This window comes from Dromiciops gliroides, chromosome 3 (assembly GCF_019393635.1).
Source record: "Dromiciops gliroides isolate mDroGli1 chromosome 3, mDroGli1.pri, whole genome shotgun sequence".
Classification (NCBI taxonomy): Eukaryota; Metazoa; Chordata; class Mammalia; order Microbiotheria; family Microbiotheriidae; genus Dromiciops; species Dromiciops gliroides.
In genome coordinates, this window is record NC_057863.1 from 331,185,026 (window position 1) to 331,205,351 (window position 20,326).

At 40.3% G+C, this 20,326-nt stretch overlaps 1 protein-coding gene across 1 annotated transcript; it reads right to left on the bottom strand.

Moving 5' to 3' along the window:
* Positions 1 to 416: 416 nt before the first annotated feature.
* On the bottom strand, positions 417 to 20,272 carry LRRC58 (leucine rich repeat containing 58; the record flags this gene model as incomplete). Its single annotated transcript, XM_043995924.1, has 4 exons — positions 417 to 4,830; positions 7,306 to 7,583; positions 9,099 to 9,227; positions 19,782 to 20,272. Coding segments are annotated over 4 exons (1,107 nt in total), but the record flags the coding sequence as incomplete, so codon positions are not given.
* Positions 20,273 to 20,326: the final 54 nt, after the last annotated feature.

Genomic DNA, 20,326 nt, shown 5'->3' on the forward strand with positions numbered 1-20,326 from the left:
TAATTTTATCTTGTTTTTTTAGGAGAGAAATATCTAGAAGAACTATTTTTTCTCCTGTTTAAAAGTATTTGAGGGGGGCAGCTAGGCAAGTCACTTAACCCCAATTGCCTCACTAAAAAACCAAAAACAAAACCAAAACAAAACAAAAAAAAGTATTTGAGGGGCATCTAGGCGGCACAATAGATAGAGCACCAGCCCTGGATTCAGGAGGACCTGAGTTCAAATCTAGCTTCAAACACTTAACAATTACTAGCTGTGTGACCCTGGGCAAATCACTTAACCTCAATTGCCTCACCAAAAAAAAAAATTTGAATCCAAGCTCTGGTTAGTTACAAGCTCCTCCTGTTCATTTCATGGTGAATAAGTCTCTATCACAAATTTTTTTCCAGAAGCAAAATACTCTAAATGAAAACAGATGCTCAAAACAATATTTTATTAGCTTTTGGATTGAATAATGTCCTCAAGTAAAAGGACCACATCTAAGATTATGTAAACCTTATGGCACCCAAAGCAGTGAGTGGTTCAATACAAGTTTGATAAAACTGATTACCAGTTATACAGTATCTTTTGCTTCAATTCTTAGTAAATATGGACTAAGGAGAAACAGAAAAAGAATAAGATATGTACATACACTTGTATATTATAAACTATTTCATACTCCTTTTTAATTACAGCATTTACAAAGGAAAAGAATGTAACAAGATATTGCAATTTTTCCGATAAAAGAAAAAAGTGTTACTATTTAACAATTTAAATGTTAAGTTGTTGAGAACTGCTACTACCTTTTACTAGTACCAGAAACTTGTCCACCTATCAGATTATCTGTTAAGTTTTCATTCAAGGCACTTGTGATTGCATACGGCCCTACAGTCCTGGTCTCAGGGCTCTAAGTCTTCCTGGGGAAGGAAAGGCTTTAGAGCCAGTCGTTGCTTCCTCAAACTCTAGCCCTGGAGTGATGAGGAGGTCCCAAACATGTTAGCCCTTCTTATAATGGAATGTAGTATTCCCAACAGGGTTGGGTCTATTAGTTGTTTACACACATAGTGTTGGAACACATAACTACACTGAAATTACTACGAGATTATCATTTTATAATGGTACATTTTGCCTAAAATAGGATAGTACTGAGATAGTCCAGAGGTATTTGGACTCAGATTATTAGACAGACTGGAAATCAACATGGTTTTCATGGCTATTTTAGACTACATATATTATAATAAAAAGTCACTAATTTGGCCTAATTGGGGAGAAGGGCAATCTAATGTAAACATAACATTTCAAAAACAAAGAGTTTTATTGTTTAAGCATATATAACACAGCCAAAAGAGGTACTACTTGATATTTAACAGGTGTCAAATTATGATTAGTGCATTTTTGTAAAATGGCTAATGCTAAAGTGCTTTAAAAAAGGTCTCCTTTAAGTAGGTCAAACCTTGCATAGCCTCTTAATTTGCTTAGACATTTCTCTTTTCTTAGATTCCACAAAAGTATATAAAACTTCAGCCCAATTCTGCCTTAATGACCACAAATTCCAAATTAATGAGGTCTTACTCCTTCAAAGCAGCATTCCAACTGTTAAGTAAATCCTACTTCCCACTGACTCATTATTACATCAGAGATGGGAAAAATCCCATAGAAAAATCCCAAACTGAACATCGATGATAAAAGATTTGCTAATTCTGTGATAAAATGGACAATACAGTCTAAAAATAGCATTCATTTTCTGGGCTTTGGTATCTCATTATGGAGATTGTCCCACTTCTATCCCCCACCTCCAAATCCCCTTTCTCTTATCCATGAATTCACAATTTCTAACAGGGCTGGGGTACACAATGTGACATTCCCCTAGTGAGCAGGAGCTGTTAATTATAGAAGTACCACAATCAAAATTTGGCAATGTAAAATAACCAAATGTTCAGAAGTGCCCTATAGGAGCAATTCTGTGAGTTTGCAATCTAGGAAAATTACTAAGAATAAATGATGCCTCTCTTTTATATGGTACATGCAAAGTTAAATATAAGCTAGTAGATCTACTTCCTCTACTAGAATGCAGTCAGGGTTGTCAGTCTGACTCCCCAAAACAGGAAGACAAGATTAATATTAGAGGTTATGGCCAGACAGGGAACATGTTCAGAATTGGTTCAGTAATGCTGTGAAAATTAGACTTTCTAGAATATGCCTAAGAACACACAAACTAAAATTTTAAAAAATGTATTCTAAAATTTTGAAATAATCTGATAAATTATACGCACAAGACATAACAATAACTAAACTGTACGGATTAGAAAAAACTTATTTCAACATAAAAATGTAGTTTTTTTGGTAAAAAAAAAAGACCTAAAATTATAGCTTAAACATAGTAACATGACTGTAGAAATTAAAGAGATAGAAACTTATTTTACCATAGAGTGAACTCTATATATAGAGGGACTGATTATTTGGACCCTAGAGCCTCCACTTCCTTTGTATCCTCCCCACGAGGCTGGTTGCTTTGCCTTCTGGAAGAAGGTCAAACTTATCATAAATTCATGGAAAAAGTTTGGTGTGAGAGAAGATCAAAATAACCCCAAAACATCATTTTCAGCCATCTGTTGATTCCATTTACCAAAGATAATTATAAACCGGCCATATAAGTTGCATACACACACAGAGTACTCCAAATGTATACAGCGCCCTATCATTTTTGTTCAAACCCACTTTGTCACACATCTGTATTACAAAGAAGAAAAATCATTTTTCTGGTTGTACCCATTCATACCTGAAAAAAATTGACATCAGTGGTCTCACCTTCCCTACATGGGAAAATGTGCTTCCATTAATGCATTAATGCATTAATATGTGCATTAAAGAGCACATATAGGAGTCTGTCATTAGGTAATTAGGAAACAAGGAGAGTTTGAACTATGGGAAAAGAGCTTGGTTCCCTTTTATTTCATAATTTTAATTATTACTGAATATTCTATTTCAAAGGGACAAAGGCCATGGTAAGATACCAAAGTCCAGAAAATGAATGATTTGGGCCATCGCAACCAACCAAGAACCTACTTCTAAATGCTTTTAAGCCTGTTTGGACCTATCCTCAATTTTGAAGCATTCACTTGGCTCACGTGAATTCTGGATTGCTAAATAAATTCATTCTTCTTTCTGTCCCATTTGTTTTACCTTAACCAGTACTTTATACCAAGCAAATTACATCTGTAATGCTCTCCAGTAAACTTTCCAATACAAAAAAAAAGTGCATAATCACATTATTTGGCATAAACTGGCCTGGTAAAGTGAGAAGCAGCCTGGTTAGTGGAAAAAACACTGGACTGGGAGTTAGAAGAGGTTCTAGTCCCATGCAAGTCACTTAATACCCAAGTGGGAATACTATTCATTCCTGCTTCTTTATGAGACTGTGGGGAGAACTAAATGCAATCACGGAAAGGCATTTTCTTAAGTGCTACATAAATATATGGCATTACGGTTATTCCACAATATATGTGCACTAAACATACAACCCCAAGGTTCTAATGTTTTCTTAGTTTTCCTATAAAAAAATATGAATGTAAGAATCTAGCAAAGGAAATGAATGCACAAAGTCATTTTAACTTGGTGTTATGAAGGTCTCAATCAATTTTGCTATCTTATGGTGGAGGCAAAAATGTTCTTGCAACTTTTCATATATTCTGCTTCTTCCATATTGGAAATTAGAATGCTCCCTCTTAAGAAGCAAAGTAATTTACTTACTAGGAATCTTTGTTTAAAAAGGAAGGGGAAAACAATGGAAGGCAGTTATGAGCTTAGATTATGATTAGGAATTTAATTGCTTTACTAGCACTGTTAAAAGCACACTGTAAGGTTCCTTGCATAGTATACATAGATAAGGCTATAGGCTGTGGTAGCACCAAATGTGGGATAAGCTGCCCTTGTTAAGCTCAAGGCACTATACACACAAGCCATGACAGAGGTAGAATAAGAGGAAATGAGGATAACAGCAGCATTCTAATAAGGAAGCAGGAACATAGGTTCTCAAAGCCTAGACATAAATTATGGTCTTCAAACTTTTACCAGAGTTTGAAGATCCCAAAAGACACAAGAGGTGATAGGTCCCATAAAATCATTTGAGAATCTATTCATGTAGATTTTACATGAAGGTAGAATAATCCTCAGGTTGTGGTATGGTGGGGTGGAGGGACACAAAGATGACTGATAATTATAACACTGGGTTTTGCCTTCTGTTTCCAGCCCAACATCTCCCCCAAAATTATACCATAGTTTATCATAGCAGTGGCACCTCAGAATAAACCACTTTGCTACATGCCATTTCTCACATACAAAAAGAAGCAGACTACAGATCACAATGTCTTTTATAACAAATCTGAAATGGCAGTTCTGTGCAAATTATAAATTCAAGGAATCCACATATGGAATGAGATTAATTCCTGTTGAATAAATTGGCACAAACAAGGTGTGTCCAGATCATCTTCAGCTGAGCCATGAGCACAAGATGAAAATGAGGTTATAAATCTCAAATCTCAAAAGCTCTTATTGCTTTTTCAGTAACTTCAAGTTATAGCATTGGTGGTTTTCCTAACCATTCCATCCAGTCTTCAGGTTTTATTCACACTTCTCAACTTTCTCATCCAAGAAGAACTTTCTGCATCCTGTGGGCAGCAACACTCGCCTCATCTTCTGAATCTGACTCACTCTGGGATGTGGAGCTGTGAGAAGCCGAGCTACATGGGGAAGAGCACTCCGGAGAGCACAGGTAGTGCATCAGGGGGAGCCGGTACTTCCCGCAAAAGTCCACGAATTTGATTTGTCGAACACAGCAATCAAAGTAGACACCTGTGAGGAGGAATACAAAAAAGCAATTAAGTGAACTATGGTTTGCTTTGAAAAATGTCCCCTGGTGGTCCCAGCAGCTTCAGCTGTGAAACAGGAGCACAAGAAACATTTTCTCCTCCCCCTCAATAATTGAAAACATGATATTTCCTCGCAGGTACCCAGTTATATTTGTTAAACCAAACCTTTAATAAGTGGGCACTATGTGCAGAATCCTAAACTAGGGTGTGGGAAGAAAATTTTAGCTGCTCCCCCTCTTACAGATGATGGCAACAGCTAGCATGTATATAGTGTTTTAAGTTTTGCAAAGTGCTTTTACATGTTCTCATCTGATCCTCATAACCACTATGAGGTCAGCACAATCTAATATATCTGTGGAGCATTCTTGTGACTATCAAATATCAAAGATGTAAATGACAGTTTGGCTCTTTTACTTTAGTGCTTCCTATGCTAGAGCAGGAAACAGATTAAAAATACAGCACAGGGGCAAATCTTAAGTTACTAAAGTCAGAAAAAGGAATGGTAGGGAGTTTTCTGGACAAGAATGGATTCAAAAAGAGATTTAGAATTTTAAACAAGCAAGGGCACCAAAAACCCCAAATTGAGATGGTTCTAGCCCTGGAAAAGCTTGATTTTCCTACTTCTTATTTTTTAAAATCTGTCTTTATTCCACCCCCATCCCCATCTCAATGCCTTTCCTATTTATTCCTGCCTCCTTATGTTTTTCTAGTGTTTGAGATGAAGTGACCATAAGAATGACCGAAAGGTAAGAAGGACAACCCAGGTGCTATACTGGTATCCAAAAAAAAATTTATATATATCAAAAGGCAGAGGAAGGCCTCTAGTATAATTCACTACAAAGGATTTTGGAAGTGTGTGGAGAAGACTCAAATAGGATGGAGAAGATATGGAATGGATTACAAGCCGTACCACCAGAGAGAGTACCCATACTGATGATGAACTCACAGATCCAAAGTATTGGTGAAATGAATGACACCCACAATTGAAAAACAAAATATTCTCTGCAGCAGCTTAGGTTCTTTAGGAATAGTGATAAATTCAATAGGTAAAAGCAGTTTTTTGAAGATATAATTGCAAATGTGACCAATGAGCTGATACAATGAGTAGAGGAATAAAACAAAGCCTTCCAGAGAGTGCTTCCATCTTCTGGGTGGATAATAGCAAGAAACTACTGTCACTTCTTAGGTTCAATTCATTTCAACACCTTTTTATTAAGTGATTATTACATGGAAATTACTATTCTAGGTTATGTAAGATCTAAGACTATATCAAATATTAAAATGAAGGCATTCTAGAAAATTTATTGCCTTCCTTTTTTGTAACTCCTAGTTCACTAGCCAATAAAGTCAGGAATAAAAGTATCAAAGAGTAGTTAGTACTAGTTGTTCTCAAAAAATCCTCTCTAGTTGTAGGTAAATACATCTTTTTCCTTAATGCATTTTTGTTCCTGGAATAAATGAGGACACAAATGTACTAAAGAGGCTCTTTAAGCAAGCAACTTGATGACATCCTGCATATTTGCTTGCCATTTCAAAGAAAAAAATATAGTAGTAAAGCTCAAGTGACAACTTATTTTTTTGGTGGTATATCACCCCTTTCCCAGCTTTTAAGGATAAGTGTAAGAAAGTGCAGGGGTGTGTGTGTGTATGTATTAGGCATGTGCCTAATTGTATTATTTGAGTGGTCTATATTTTTCCATTGCTTACTTTTATTGCTGTAGCAAAAGGAAATAGGACTTCCTAATGAGGCTTAACAGGCTCTAATTACTAAGTATCCCTCAATAATTATGTATATAAATAATTTGCCTTAATATATACAGTATCACACAGTATAAAAATAGTCAAACTTTAATAGCTGCAAACAACAAAAACTTCCAATTAACTGTAAACTATCTTAAAGATAGAGTTTGACAATAAACAGGGATAAAAGGAAAAAACAAGGGCTTTTAGAACAATCTCCTATAACAGGAATTCTTAACTTCTTGTGTCATGGATCCCTTTGACAGTGTGCTGAAGTCTAAGGACCCCTTCTTAGGATCATGTTTTTCAGTGTATATAATACATAGGATGATTACAAAGGAAACCAATTAAAATAAAGGTAAGTTCACAAATGGCAAGTTAAGAATTCTCTACCTTCTACCTTGCACATGGTATCAAATGCCACTCAAATGGTGACTAGCCAGCACATACTCCAAGAAAAGTAAAACAAAGCTCTTGCGTTTTAGAGAATTTATAATGAAAAGCTTCAAAATACACTGTTAAGGAGTAGAATACTATTTCAGAGCACAGACACAAATCTAGTCTGCTGGAAAGATGACCATAGAAACAATGACCAATAACAATAAGAAATCATCTTTCTAGAAGAGAAGACACTCATCAACTGAAGTGTACTTTGTGCACTAAAATATAAGGGACAAAAGAATAATGATACACCTGTAGGAAATACAAACAAACTTACCTCCACACTTTGGGTTTGGGCAGTTGCTGGCCAAATCCAAGTATCGAACAAGGTTTCCAGGAAGGTCACAAGGAGTGTAGGAAATATTTCGAGTTTTAATGGTCCGACCAGCTAATTCCAGGAGAGTTGGAGGGTCATAGGTTAAATCTCTGACAAAACGAACCACCAAGGGATTACCTCGCAAGCTTAACTCTTGCAAATGAACTAGGCTAAGGATCTCCCGAGGCAGGTATGTCAGGAGATTATTATGGAGGCTAAGGGAACGAAGGGAATTCAACCTACAATGAATAAAACACATAATTGATAGAAAAATATATTAGCAAGAAGTATTCAATAGGTAAAGAATAAGTAACATAGTTACTACATATTTTAAAAATCTTTAAATATGTGCACATACCAATTCTGTCCCCCTATAGAAGATCAATGCTGTTAGAGATAAAATACTGGTGGAACAGGGGAAGTGTGAGTCAACCACAATAAACCCCACAACAGCAATAAGGAAGTTGTGGTGCAGACCTGGGAAAATGTGGGTTAACTTTTATACCAGGTGGATTGATCTAGGACCAATTTAGCTCACAACCATTGGGCAGGAAGAACATAAAAGCAATCTTTTAGATTTGGGTGAGGGCTTCTTGGGCAAGTGCTTGACCTTATTGCCAGCAGCAGTTTTAATTTGAGTTTACCTCTCTGTATGCTTCTACTTAACTGTCTTGAGAAGTGCTTCTACCTGAGTGATTTCAGTAAAATGACTTTTCGGGAGCTGTTAGGTTCTGATTGAACCACTGACTAAGTGTGTAATAGTGACCTAGGCAAAGGGAACAGTGGAAGTTTAAGGGACCATGTGAAAATCTGTAGTTCTGTGTAATTTCAAAAAAAATATGCAGAAACACAGTAAGATATTAAGTACTATGACAGGAAACATCTTTACTAAACTGAATTTACCTTCTAGATGTCTCCAAAAGGAAAAAAAAAACATATAATACAGCACATATTTCATGGCAAGAGTTTTTGTACACTCTAACAGGCCAGATTAGGTTAGTTAATTGCTTCATATTAGAGGCAGCAGAATTCACAAAAAGCTAAGAAATCTTGGATGTTCAAGTGGATCTTAGTCCCAAAGTAGGGAATATCTGTTAAAGTGGGAAGAAAAAACTCCTCCCGGAGTCAGAATAGCTAGGTTCTAGTCCTGATTCTGCCACTTCATAGTTATGCGATTTTAGGCAAGTCCATTAACCTTTGAGACTTAGTTTTCTCATTTGTAAAGTGGAAATGGTCTTGCAACACTCCAGTGCAACAGGGCATGCTAGTGCTTTGGAAACTGAAAAGGATTATACAAACATATGGAGATATTGCTATGTCACATTTTATGCTCATTTCTATTTTTCTTTTAAGAGGCTGAATAAAGTTGCTTAGGGGAAAAAAACCCCACACACTTAAAGGATCCTAGGATTTAGAGCTGGTAAGGACCTTCTAACTCCCTTACTTTATAAATTAGGGACTGAGGTCCAGAGAGGTTGATGTGTTCAAAGTCACAGTCGGTAAATGGCAGTGACAGGATTCTAACAGGTCCTCTGACTACTACTTTCCTCTAGAGCCTTTTATAATACTGCAATTTACATCCTTAGTAGGTACTAATTTAACTGCATATCTATCCTGGGGACATGATTCTTAGGCACTACTTAACTTTAAGAACTGTTGGCCCTTAGTATATGGGTAGCCTATTGGTAAGAAAGCAAAAACAGTCGTTTTCTGTAATGCTAGAGGTCTGGCTGTATTTAAAATGGCATACTCACTGGGCTAGCTGAGGAGGTACACTTTGAATCTTGTTGTCGCACAAGACCAGATAATTTAAGGAAGGCAAGTTTGCTAGTTCAGGTGGGATCTCTTTGATGAAATTCCCTCCGAGGTATAAAAACTCTAAGCTGCAAAAAGAAAAGAAAAATTGATCTAACATTCCATGTCAACTCCTAAACAGGTGCAGCAGGAATGCTGAAAGATAAAAAGTAACACTCTCTCCTCAAGATTGGTCAGGAGAGACAAGGCACAGACATAAAATAATAAATCATGGGACAACAAGATAGCAATGCAGAAGCTAACACAGAGCAGTGGGGAGAAAGTTCGGAGAAGGGCAAAGACCGCCTGGCCGAGTCTCAGAGGCAAGAGCACCACACCACCCTTCTAGGGCTCTGGTCCCTCTTCTGCCACTTACTGGCCAGTTGTTTAGATTCTCAGTCATTTCACTTATTAAGCCTTGTAAAATGGAGAAAATGAGCACAATTTGGTTGCAAAGGAAGTGCTCTCTGTAAACTTAAGTGTCACATAAATATCTTTACTGTAGAATGGCATGGTCATTAAAGGATTAATAGAGGAGGTGAAACTTGAGCTAGACTTTAAAAGATTGGGTAGGACTTAGGTTGAAAGAAAGAGGCCACTTCAGGTTGGAGAATGAGATGTTCAGAGAATTCAGAGCTTGAAGCTTGTCCTGTCTAACCCCCTAATTTTACAGAGACCCAAAGAGGTTAAGAAGTTTACTAAAAGTGTCACATTACTTCTACTGGCACAGCCAGAATTGGAACCTAGTCTTCTGATCCCAAATCTGTAAAATTTTAGCTGTAATGCATACTGTGTGATGGGGAGCTGAATACAAAAGGTGAAAGGGAGAAGAGAAAGGTAGGATTAATAGATGGTAGAGAACCTTGAAATTTTTTTGTGGGGGCAATGAGGGTTAAGTGACCTTCCCAGGGTCACAGAGCTAGTGTCAAGTGTCTGGGGTCAGATTTGAACTTAAGTCCTCCTGAATCCTGGGTCGGTGATTTATCCACTGTGCCACCTAGCTGGCCCCTGAAAACCTTGAATTTTAAGATGTTAATCCAAGATTTGAACTCAAGTCTTCCTGATTCTTAAATCCAATTTTGGTAGGACTCTAGAGTTAACTAAGGGAGAAGCATTATTCATGTCTTTCATATAGCTAGTGTTTAAAGTACTTTAAAAATGAATCCAGGGGCAGCTAGATGGCACAGTGGTTAAAGCACCAGCCCTGAATTCAGGAGTACCTGAGTTCAAATCCGGCCTCGGACACTTGACACTTACTAGCTGTGTGACCCTGGGCAAGTCACTTAACCCCCATTGCCTGCAAATAAAACAAAAACAAAAAAAACCGAGTCCATTCCCTTATTTTAAAATGCTGTAAATTCAGTTATAAAAATTTAGAACATTGTTTCATGCTGACACATTTGCTAAATTATTTTAAATAATTTACCTGTGTAAAAAATCTCCATTTTGAGATTTTTAAATATTTTTAATATTAACCATAATTATAAGGACAACAAACATTAAGTGTTATCTGAACTGGGTATGGTGTTACAAGCACCATAATCCCTATTCCCGGCTGAAGCAAGAGGATCTCCTGAACTCAGGAGTTCTGAGCTGCAGTATCCAATATAATGTCCGCACTAAATTCAGCAATTATATCCCTGAAAGTGTGGGCTACCAGGTAGCTTAAGAAGAGGTAAATCAGCTGCTGTATAACCTGTATCAGATTATCTGCTGTCTTGGGGAGGGAGAAAAATTTGGAATTCAAAAATCTCTAAAAAAGGGAATATTGAAAATTGCCTTTACATGTAATTGGAAAAAAGAAAAAAGAAAAAGAAGTCCCCAGACTGACTGGGATACTACTCTTCTAAAGAGTCCTTTCATGTTAACATTGAATCCTTAACAAATATAATTAGTCTTTGACTCTAGTCATTCAACTAATTTTGAATTCATCTAACTATATTATGAACTAATACATATTTCTCCATATTTTCCACAAGAGTAATATGAGATTTTAGCAAAGATGTTGCCCACTAGCATTCTTCTTATCTAGAAGTTTAATAACCCTGTTGAAAAAGGGAAACTAAGCTAGTCTGGCATGACTTCTTCATGATCTGGCCATGCTGGCTCTTTATAACCACTCATCCTTTGTAGAGTTCATCAACCAGTTCTTTAATAATTATCCATTCTAAAATTTTCCTAGGAATTGATATCAAGTTCAGTGGCTTATATTTGCATATGCTGTTCCTTTAAAAGGGGGTGGGTATTTTTATTTGCCCTTCTCCAATCTTGGGGTACCTATTTCTCCTATTTTTCACAAACTTTCAAATATATTGACAGGGGGTCAGCAATCATACTTTTTGGTAGTTGAGAACGTAGAACATGTAACATCTCTCCCAAAAGAATGTATATCTGAGAGCACAGACTTATTTTTTGCTTTGTTTCCCCAGTGGCTACTAGCACAGCAAGCATTTAATAAATGGTATGTGATACAATGGTAGGTGACAGAATTAAGATCTAAGCTAGTCAGCCTGAGAATGGCTTCAAAAACAGGCTTCTTAATCTTATCAAAATACATTTGATACATAATTTAATAAACTCAAAAATCTCCAAATACCACCACATTTAGAAAGCTGTCAATTTTTATAAAATTTAAAAGCAAAGTATGTATTTCTAAGGTAAATAAATTGCATAGATATATTCTCTTGTTTACAAATACAATACACAAATGATGTAAACAAATTTTAAAATGTTAAAAATCTACTATAACCACTCCACTGGAGGAAGAAATAGCAAACCACCCTAGTATCTTTACCAAGAAAACCTCATGAAAGAGTTTGACTGTGACTAAGCAACTACTACCAACTCACCTTATATGGATTATCTCTGCCTTCTTGTATTTAAAAAAAAAGCATGACTATTAAGTATGCCTACATTAGTATTCCAATAACTAAATGTATCCCAATCACCCTCAAAACCCTTTAATGCCTCCTGAAAAAATTATTAACTATAACTAATCTGAAAAATTATGACTATAAGCTATCATGAAAAGTTATAGCTATTACTGAAAAATTATAACTAGCCCGTAAGTCCTGCCACAGTCGCCATTCAACATTTCATACAAGTCTTCTCGGGTTTCTTTGAAATGATCCTTTTCATAATTTCTTAATTTCATAATTTCTTACAGCATGATAGTCTTTTTTTTTTTTGGTAAGGCAATTGGGGTTAAGTGACTTGCCCAGGGTCACACAGCTTAGTGTAGTGTCAAGTTTCTGAGGCCGGATTTGAACTCAGGTCCTCTTGAATTCAGTACCAGTGCTCTATCCACTGTGCCACCTAGCTGCCCCATACATGTTGGTCTTTTTTTTTTTTTTTTTTGGCAATGGGGGTTAAGTGACTTGCCCAGAGTCACACAGCTAGTAAGTGTCAAGTGTCTGAGGCCGGATTTGAACTCAGGTACTCCTGAATCCAGGGCCGGTGCTTTAACCACTGTGCCATCTAGCTGCCCCCATGTTGGTCTTTTAATGATACTTGGGTTAGATTTGACCTTGAAGGAATGAAAGGGAGGATTATGGAGGAAATACACTCCAGATATTATGTGACTGCCCAGAGGAGAGGTCAGGATGAAACTGGACAACAGCTTGAGTGCAGTTTGGTTGGAACATAGAGAAAGTAATGTGAAATAAGGCTGGAAAGACAGATCATGGAAGTCCTTGAAATGTTGGGGGAAGAGGTTAACTTTTATCCTATAGCCAATAAATAGGGAGTGTGAGTGACTGAAATTAGCTTCAGACACCCTGAACAGGCTGCCCCTCCCCCAGCGCAGCAGCTCTCCCGAGAGCATCCTGCACAGAGGCCTCAGGAGTCCAAGCCCTACTCAGTGGGGATACACGCATAAGCCTCACACAAACGCCAGCTTCCTCTGCCCAGCCCCAGCTCCAGGCACGCACAGCACACTTAGTGCCCCTGCCAGCATTGGACACCTGCCCTGGGAGCGGCCAGCTAATTAGCTTGGCGTTTGCGTGGTCGTGGTGTGGGTCCAAGGGTCTGGTGAGAAAAAAGTGTTTATATTCAGGAGTGGAGGCAAGCGAAAGAGGGGCTGACAGTAAAAGGAGAGCAAGTAGAGAAGATGTAGTGAGAGAAGAGACGCTGAAAAAGGAGAGGAAGTACTGAGGACCCTAGAAGGGGGCTTTTGAGTTAGAAGGCGGGTTCGCTAGGGTGAAGCAGAAGTCACTATAGTAAAAGAGGGAAGGTAGTGAAAGACCCAACAGAAGGAGAAAGTGCAAGGAGATGGGGGGGGGGGAGTTAATAAAATAAATAATTTTTACATTGAATGGCGACTGAGGCAGGACTTACAGGCTAGTTATAATTTTTCAGTAATAGCTCCAGAGTCAGCAGAGTCCAGTGGCAAGTTAGAGTTAAGATGACTGGTGGTGGCTCAGGATGTAGTGGTTCACCTTGATGTCTTCAGATGTCTAACCAAGCTCTAAACACTCCATAGTCACTGTTTCAGCTGCCTTCATGGTTGCTGGAATGATTGTTCTCATCTGCCCATTCCAGCAGGGGAAGTCTTCATTCGGTTGGGTTAGACACCCCCCTCCCCACAAACTCATTGACAGGTGTACCTATTTGGAATGACGCCACCTGCTGAAGACTTAGTGTAGGAAAGCTCCACCATGAGGAGAAGGCGCCTGAGGGCAGGACATGTGGTTTTTCTTTGGCATCAGGAAGTAAAGTTTGCTTGTGGGAGGAAGAGGGGGCAAGGCCAGCGCTCTCATTCTCTTTCTTCAGGACTCTGGTGGAGAGTGGAGCTAGAAATGCGCTCTCCCTTTAATAGATGAATCTAGGCCTTTCTCTCTTCACCAAATTCTTATTCTCCTTAATACTTAAAAGTCTAAACTCTTGCTAAAGCTTATAATTTATTGGCAACCGCTCATTAGAGATTTTAGTATAGCTAGAATTTTAGCCCCTTACATAGGTTTGAGATCCCTCAATTACCCTCAACCTGGTTTAGGCAAGTCTGTAGAAAAGGTTTAACAGAGTGTGGCCACTTCAAATGCTGCAGCTTCTTGGAGCCACAGGTAAGAGGTAGATCAGGTAGACACCAAAGGTGGAAAGCAGGCCTGAAAAGGGCTGGGCAGCCCTCCCACCAGAGGTACTAGAGCAATACAAAACACAAACCAAAACACAGTCGCTGTCATCAAAAAGAGTTTCTACTACTCCAACTGAGGCTCTTCCTAGTCTGCCCAAATAAAACTGGAGACTCCTCAAACTTTTAATACCACTCTGTCTGGATCTCTTTTTCCTTTGCCCTTAAATTCTCCCTTCTGTCACAATTTGTTAACACACATACCTCATTTCCTTTCCATTAGATTCTAAGCTCCCAAAGGGCAGGCCAGTGTTTTTTCATCTTTGTATCATTAGCACCTAACAAAGAGGCTTGAATGTGATTGTTCAAAGTGCCTTACTCAAAGATCACAACCTACAAACTGCTAAATCGAATCAATCTTTTGACTGAGAATATGGAATAAGCAAGTTACTATAAAATAGCATTTATTTAACCTCCCCAACATCTCCATCATGTCTCCTCTTCATGCATATGGTTGTCATTTAACCTCTGGCTTGGACTATCCCAAAAGTCTCATAATTAGCCTTCTGGGTTCTAATCGTTCCTCTCCTATCCTCACAAACTGCTAAAATCACCTTCCTAATGCACAGGTCCAAATATGGCCTGCCCCTGCTCAAGACCATCAGTAACTCCCTATTGCCTTTTGGCAAAAATATAAGCTCCTCATGCTTGGCATTTAGTGGGTTTTGGTTGTTTTTTAAAATTTGGGTCCAGCCCATCTCTCTAGGGCTATCTTGCCTTGCTCTGTTTTCATGCAAAGATATACTCCAGATAAATGGGTCGCCTTGCTGTTGTTCTCAATTCAGTCTTCCATTTCGGGCTTCTATTATGTATTGCATGGCATACTGCTTTCCCGAAATACACTCCAACTCTTAGAATCCCTAGCTTCCAAGACTCAGTTCATAATCTTCATAAGAAGCCTTTCCCAATGCCCTACTGGTGTTCTTTCCTCTAAAATTGTTTTATCTTTACTTAATTTTGTAAATGTTATGTTCCCCCTTCCCCTCCCCAATAAAAGCTCCTGGTGAATGGAATGTTTGTTTTGTCTTTGGATTTCCATCACCTAGAACAGTTTCTTGAACATAGTAGGCATCGGAGATTTTAATTCAATACAAAATATTAATTCTGGAAGAATTCCCACTGTAGAACTTGTGCCAGCTATCCCTATGATCTAAAGGTCCTATGTATTTATTCACTATACTTCAAAAAAGGCTTATTCAGTTCTCTCATCTTCAAATATTTTGCAAGTGGGGTAAGGGTCAGTAGCATACAGGCATCACCCACATGATACAATCACTGCCAATTCCAAACAAGCCAACAAAGATTAAGCCAAAAGTATTTGCTGAAAAGCTAATATAGTTAATTGGTGATACTAAAGGTCCCTTCCTTTGAACTAAAGGAGATTTACATGGGTTATATACTCTAACATTTGAAAAAAAAAACTTCCCTAAAAGAAAAACATTTTTTAGTTTTATAATTCAATTCAATAGGCATTAAGTACCTATTATGAGCTAGGCAGAGAGGCACTGAAGCATAGTGGATAAAGAGGCCAAGAAGATCTGAATTAAAATCCTTCTGCCACATACTTGCGATGGAACTCAGGCCACTTAACCCTCTTAACCCTAGATGACAGGCTAAAACTCTTAATTTGAACTTTATTGGCAGAGGGCATTTTTTCATCTGTGTTTTCTTTAGCAGAGTCAATCACATTAAAATGTAATTGGGAAATGTTTAACAAAATATGTAAAAATACAACAGATAACGTTAATTTTGTGGTTTTCTAATCAATATTTGGGCCACTAGGCTGTTTCTACTTGAGTTTAACACCACTGCACAAGAGCAATGAATTCAGAGGTCTAGTACTTACACTGATGACCCCAGGCCCTATGCTAGATTCTGGGGATAACAAAAACAGAACATCCCAAATAGTCCCTGCCTTTGATGACAGCTATGATGGGCCCTACTGAGTCTTCTGTTAGGTTCCAAAGTAAAGGCAGCTCTTGCTCTTCCCCATCCTGGCTTCCTTCCTCTGGACCCTCTCCAGTTTATCGGATGTCTTTCCTAAATGGAGATTCTCAGAACTGAACACAATACTCCAAATAATGTTGGGTGAGGGCAGAGTACCGGAAGGCTACTACATCCCTACTCTGGAATCATGCCTCTCTCTGAATGTAGCCAAAGATCATATTAGTATTTCTGGCTGTTACATCACACCTATAAACTCATCTTGAGCATGCTGTCTAGTAAAGTCACTAGATCTTTCTCAGAACAAGCACTAACCATCCATGCGCCTTCCTCATCTTATACTTGAGAAATTGATTTTTTGTTGTTCATTCAGTCTTGTCTGACACTGTGACCCGTTTGGGGTTTTCTTGGCAAAGATACTGGAGTGATTTGCCATTTCCTCTCCTGCTCATTTTACAGATGAGGAAAGTGAAGAAAACAGGGTGAAGTAACTTGCCCAAGGTTACCCAGCTAATGTCTGAGGCTGAATTTGAACTCTGGGTCTTCCTGACTCCAGACCTGAAGCTCTATCCACTGCTTCTATCCACCAGAAACCTCTTCCCTTCAAACTCTGTGATAAGAAGTCATTTTAGTAAATCTGAGGATACAGTGGAAAATGCAGTCCACACTCAAGAGGTCTAGAATCTTGTCCCAGCTCTACCAAGGTCACTTCATCAGTCTGGTCCTTATTTTCCCCACATACAAAATGAGGGGATTAAACTAGTGAATACCTAAGTCTTTTCAGGACTGAATGTTCCATGACTCTGGGATTCTGTTGGCTTATGATTTAGGAACTATGCACTAGACCCTACACTTCTACCATATTCTGCTAAACATTGACCATTGCAAACTTCTATTTGTAAAGTCACAGGAGTCCAGGAACAGAGAGAGAAAGACCAGTTACAGCTTAAAGACTACACTGTTACAAAGGCCAAAGGCCACAGGAGTGGCCATTAGGAAAACGATGTGAAAAGGGCTGGCCCTGAAGTCAATGTACCTAAATTTAATCCTGCCTCTTCACCACTTAATGTGTTACTTTGGGCAGATCATTTAGCCCTCCCTGGGCATCTATTTCCTCATCTGCAAAAAAGGATTTTTGACTCAATGGTCTCTGAAATCCCTTCCAGCTCTGGTTCTATGACCTTGTGATACAGGTCACTGAACAAACATTTGAGAGTCATGAATGGTGAATGGAGCCTGCAGTCTGAGGATGAAAGGATAGCTTTTCTTAGGTCAGAAGGGGATAGCCAAGAGCATTTACTACAATCCCTTCATCTTACAGAAAAGATGATTGGGGCTGAAAGAGGCTGAGTGACTTCTCTAAGGTCTTTTGATTCCCAAACTAGGAATCTTCACCTTACTATCCAGTCCAGAAGTTCTGACATTTTTTATTTGGTGAAGTCTATGGACCCCCTTCTCTCAGAATGCTTTTAAATACATAAAATATATACAACTACAAAAGGAAAACAATTATATCAAAATACTGTTATTAAAGTGTTAAAAAGACAAGTTCAAGGCTCCCATGTTAAGAATCTCTGCTCTAATCAAATTCCCTTTATTTTATAGATGAAAAAACTGAGGCTGGGGCAGCTAGGTGGTACAGTGGTTAAAGCACTGGAGCTGGAGTCAGGAGGACCTGAGTTCAAATCCAGCCTCAGACACTTGACACTTACTAGCTGTGTGACCCTGGGCATGTCACTCAACCCCAATTGCCTCACCAAAAAAAAAAAAAAAAGAAAAAGAAAAAAACTGAGGCCTATGGATATTAACAGACCTTTACAACAAGATGAGCCCTACAAAGCTGAAATGACTTGGACAAGGCTATGTATAGAGTAAGGTGGCTTTATGCAAAACGTGGTACAAAGAGGGCTGGGTTAGGAGTCAGAACTTGGGCAAGGCACTTAACCTCCTTGCTGGGCCCTTGGTTTCTTCAACCATACCATCTAGTTCAACATCCTCATTTTGCAGATGAGAAACCTGAGGCCTAGAGCAGTGACTTGTGGTTTAGTCAGTCAGTCAACTAGTATTTAATAAGGGCTTACTATGCCCTTGAACTCACATTCTAATGGGGGAGACAACATACAGACACCTAGGTACATATAAAATACATATCATATATGGGAAGTAATCTCAGAGGGAAGGCACTAGCATTAGGAGTGACCAGGAAAAAACCTTTCCCCAAAAGTGAGATTCCTTTCTGCTTTAACCATCTAAAACCAAAGATATCAAAAGCATACCCTACAACACTTCTGGAGTGAAGCCCAAACTAGATTAAACTAATTGGGAAATATTTAACAAAAGAAATAAAAATACAATAAAACATGATGGCATTACATTTTAAAACTAAGTCAACCTACCCAGGGGGATCTTTAAGTGCATTTGTTGTTATTGTTCAATTGTTTTCAGCCCAGTCTGACTCTTCTATACTAAAGCGGTTTGCCATTTCCTTCTCTGGCTCATTTTACAGATGAAGAAACCGAGGCAAACAGGGTTAAGTGACTTGGGCCCAGGGTCTCACAGATAGGAAGTGCCTGATTTTATCTCCTGACTCCAGGCTCAGTGTTCTATCAACTCTGCCACCCAGCTGCTTTCATATACATTTAGTGGCCCTTGCTTCCTCCAGAGTTTTGACACCACTGATCTACACCAGTCATTTTACAGATGAAGAAACCAAGGGCCCAGCAAGGAGGTTAAGTGCCTTGCCCAAGGTCTGACTCCTAACCCAGCCCTCTTTGTACCAGTTTTGCATAAAGCCACCTTACACTCAACACATAGCCTTGTCCAAGTCATTTCGGCTTTGCAGGGCTCACCTGTAAGATGGAGGTGGGGAGAAGTACTTGATTTATAAGAAAGCACCAGTTCTAGAAATCCTAGACTGAAAATTCTAGTGTCCCCTCAGGGAACAGTAGGATGGATTTCTAGGCTGGAATGCCATAGTTAGGCAGGAGATAAGGTGAAGGGGCAGTCTCTCCCTGAGGAGTAGGGAGTACCCAGGAGGGAAAGCGATAATGTGGGGTCGGTGGTGTCCTCCCCCCGGAGGAGTAAGTCTCCCGTGAAGGAGCAGTAGAGGGTCTCCTAGAGCAGTAAGGGGGGATCTCCCTCTGTAAGAAGTAGTGGGGGGTGTCTTTACCTGGAGCAGAAGGGAGTGGGGGATCCCCCTCTGGAGGAGCAGTGGGGGACGTAGGGGGGGTCACTCTTAGAGTAGTAGAGAGATCTCTCTGGGGCAACAGAGGTTCTCCCCAGAGGAGCAGCAGTACGGGGGTTTCCCTAAAGATTTCACTGGGCGGGGGGGGGGGGGAGTCTCTCCAGAGTAGCCGTGTCTCCCCTGGAGGAGCAGCGGGGGGGAGGGGGGTGTCTCCCTGTGGCGGCGCACTAGGGGGTCTCCCCTGGAGGAGCAGGGGGGTTCTCCCTGCGGCGGCGCACTAGAGGGTCTCTCCTGGAGGAGCAGCAGGGGGGGGGGGTCTCCCTACGGCGGCGCCCTGTGGAAGGTCTCCCCTGTTGGAGCAGGGGCGGAGCGTCCCTCCCCTCTTACCTTTGGAGGTTCTCGATCTCGGGCGGGATGGTGTGCAGCTGGTTGCCGCCGAGGCTGAGCGTCTGCAGCGCCCGCATCTCGAGCAGCGCGGGGGGCACCTCCTGGAAGCAGTTGCCGCTGAGGTTGAGCACCTGCAGGGTGCGGCAGAGCGGCGCCTGGGCCAGGCCCTTAGGCAGCGAGCCGGGGCCGCCGAGCCGGTTGTTCTTGGCCAGCAGCGTGCGCAGGCAGCGCAGGGACAGCAGCTCGGGCCCCAGCGCCACCAGCCCGTTGCCGCTCACGTCGAGCAGCTGTAGCTGCGGGAAGCTGGCGCCCAGGGTCCGCGGCAGCGACACCAGTCGGTTGTGTGGCAGCAGCAGCCGCTGCGTCTCGCGGGAGCCCCGCCGCTCCTCGGCCCGCACCTCCAACTCCTGCGCCAGGGCCTCCGGGGACACCCCCAGGCGAGACAGGTTCAGCTCCGACTCGGTGGCGGTGGCCCCGGCCCCGGCCCCGGCCCCGGCCCCGGCCCCGGCCCCGGCCCCGGCCCCCCCGGCCGCCCCGGCCTCCTC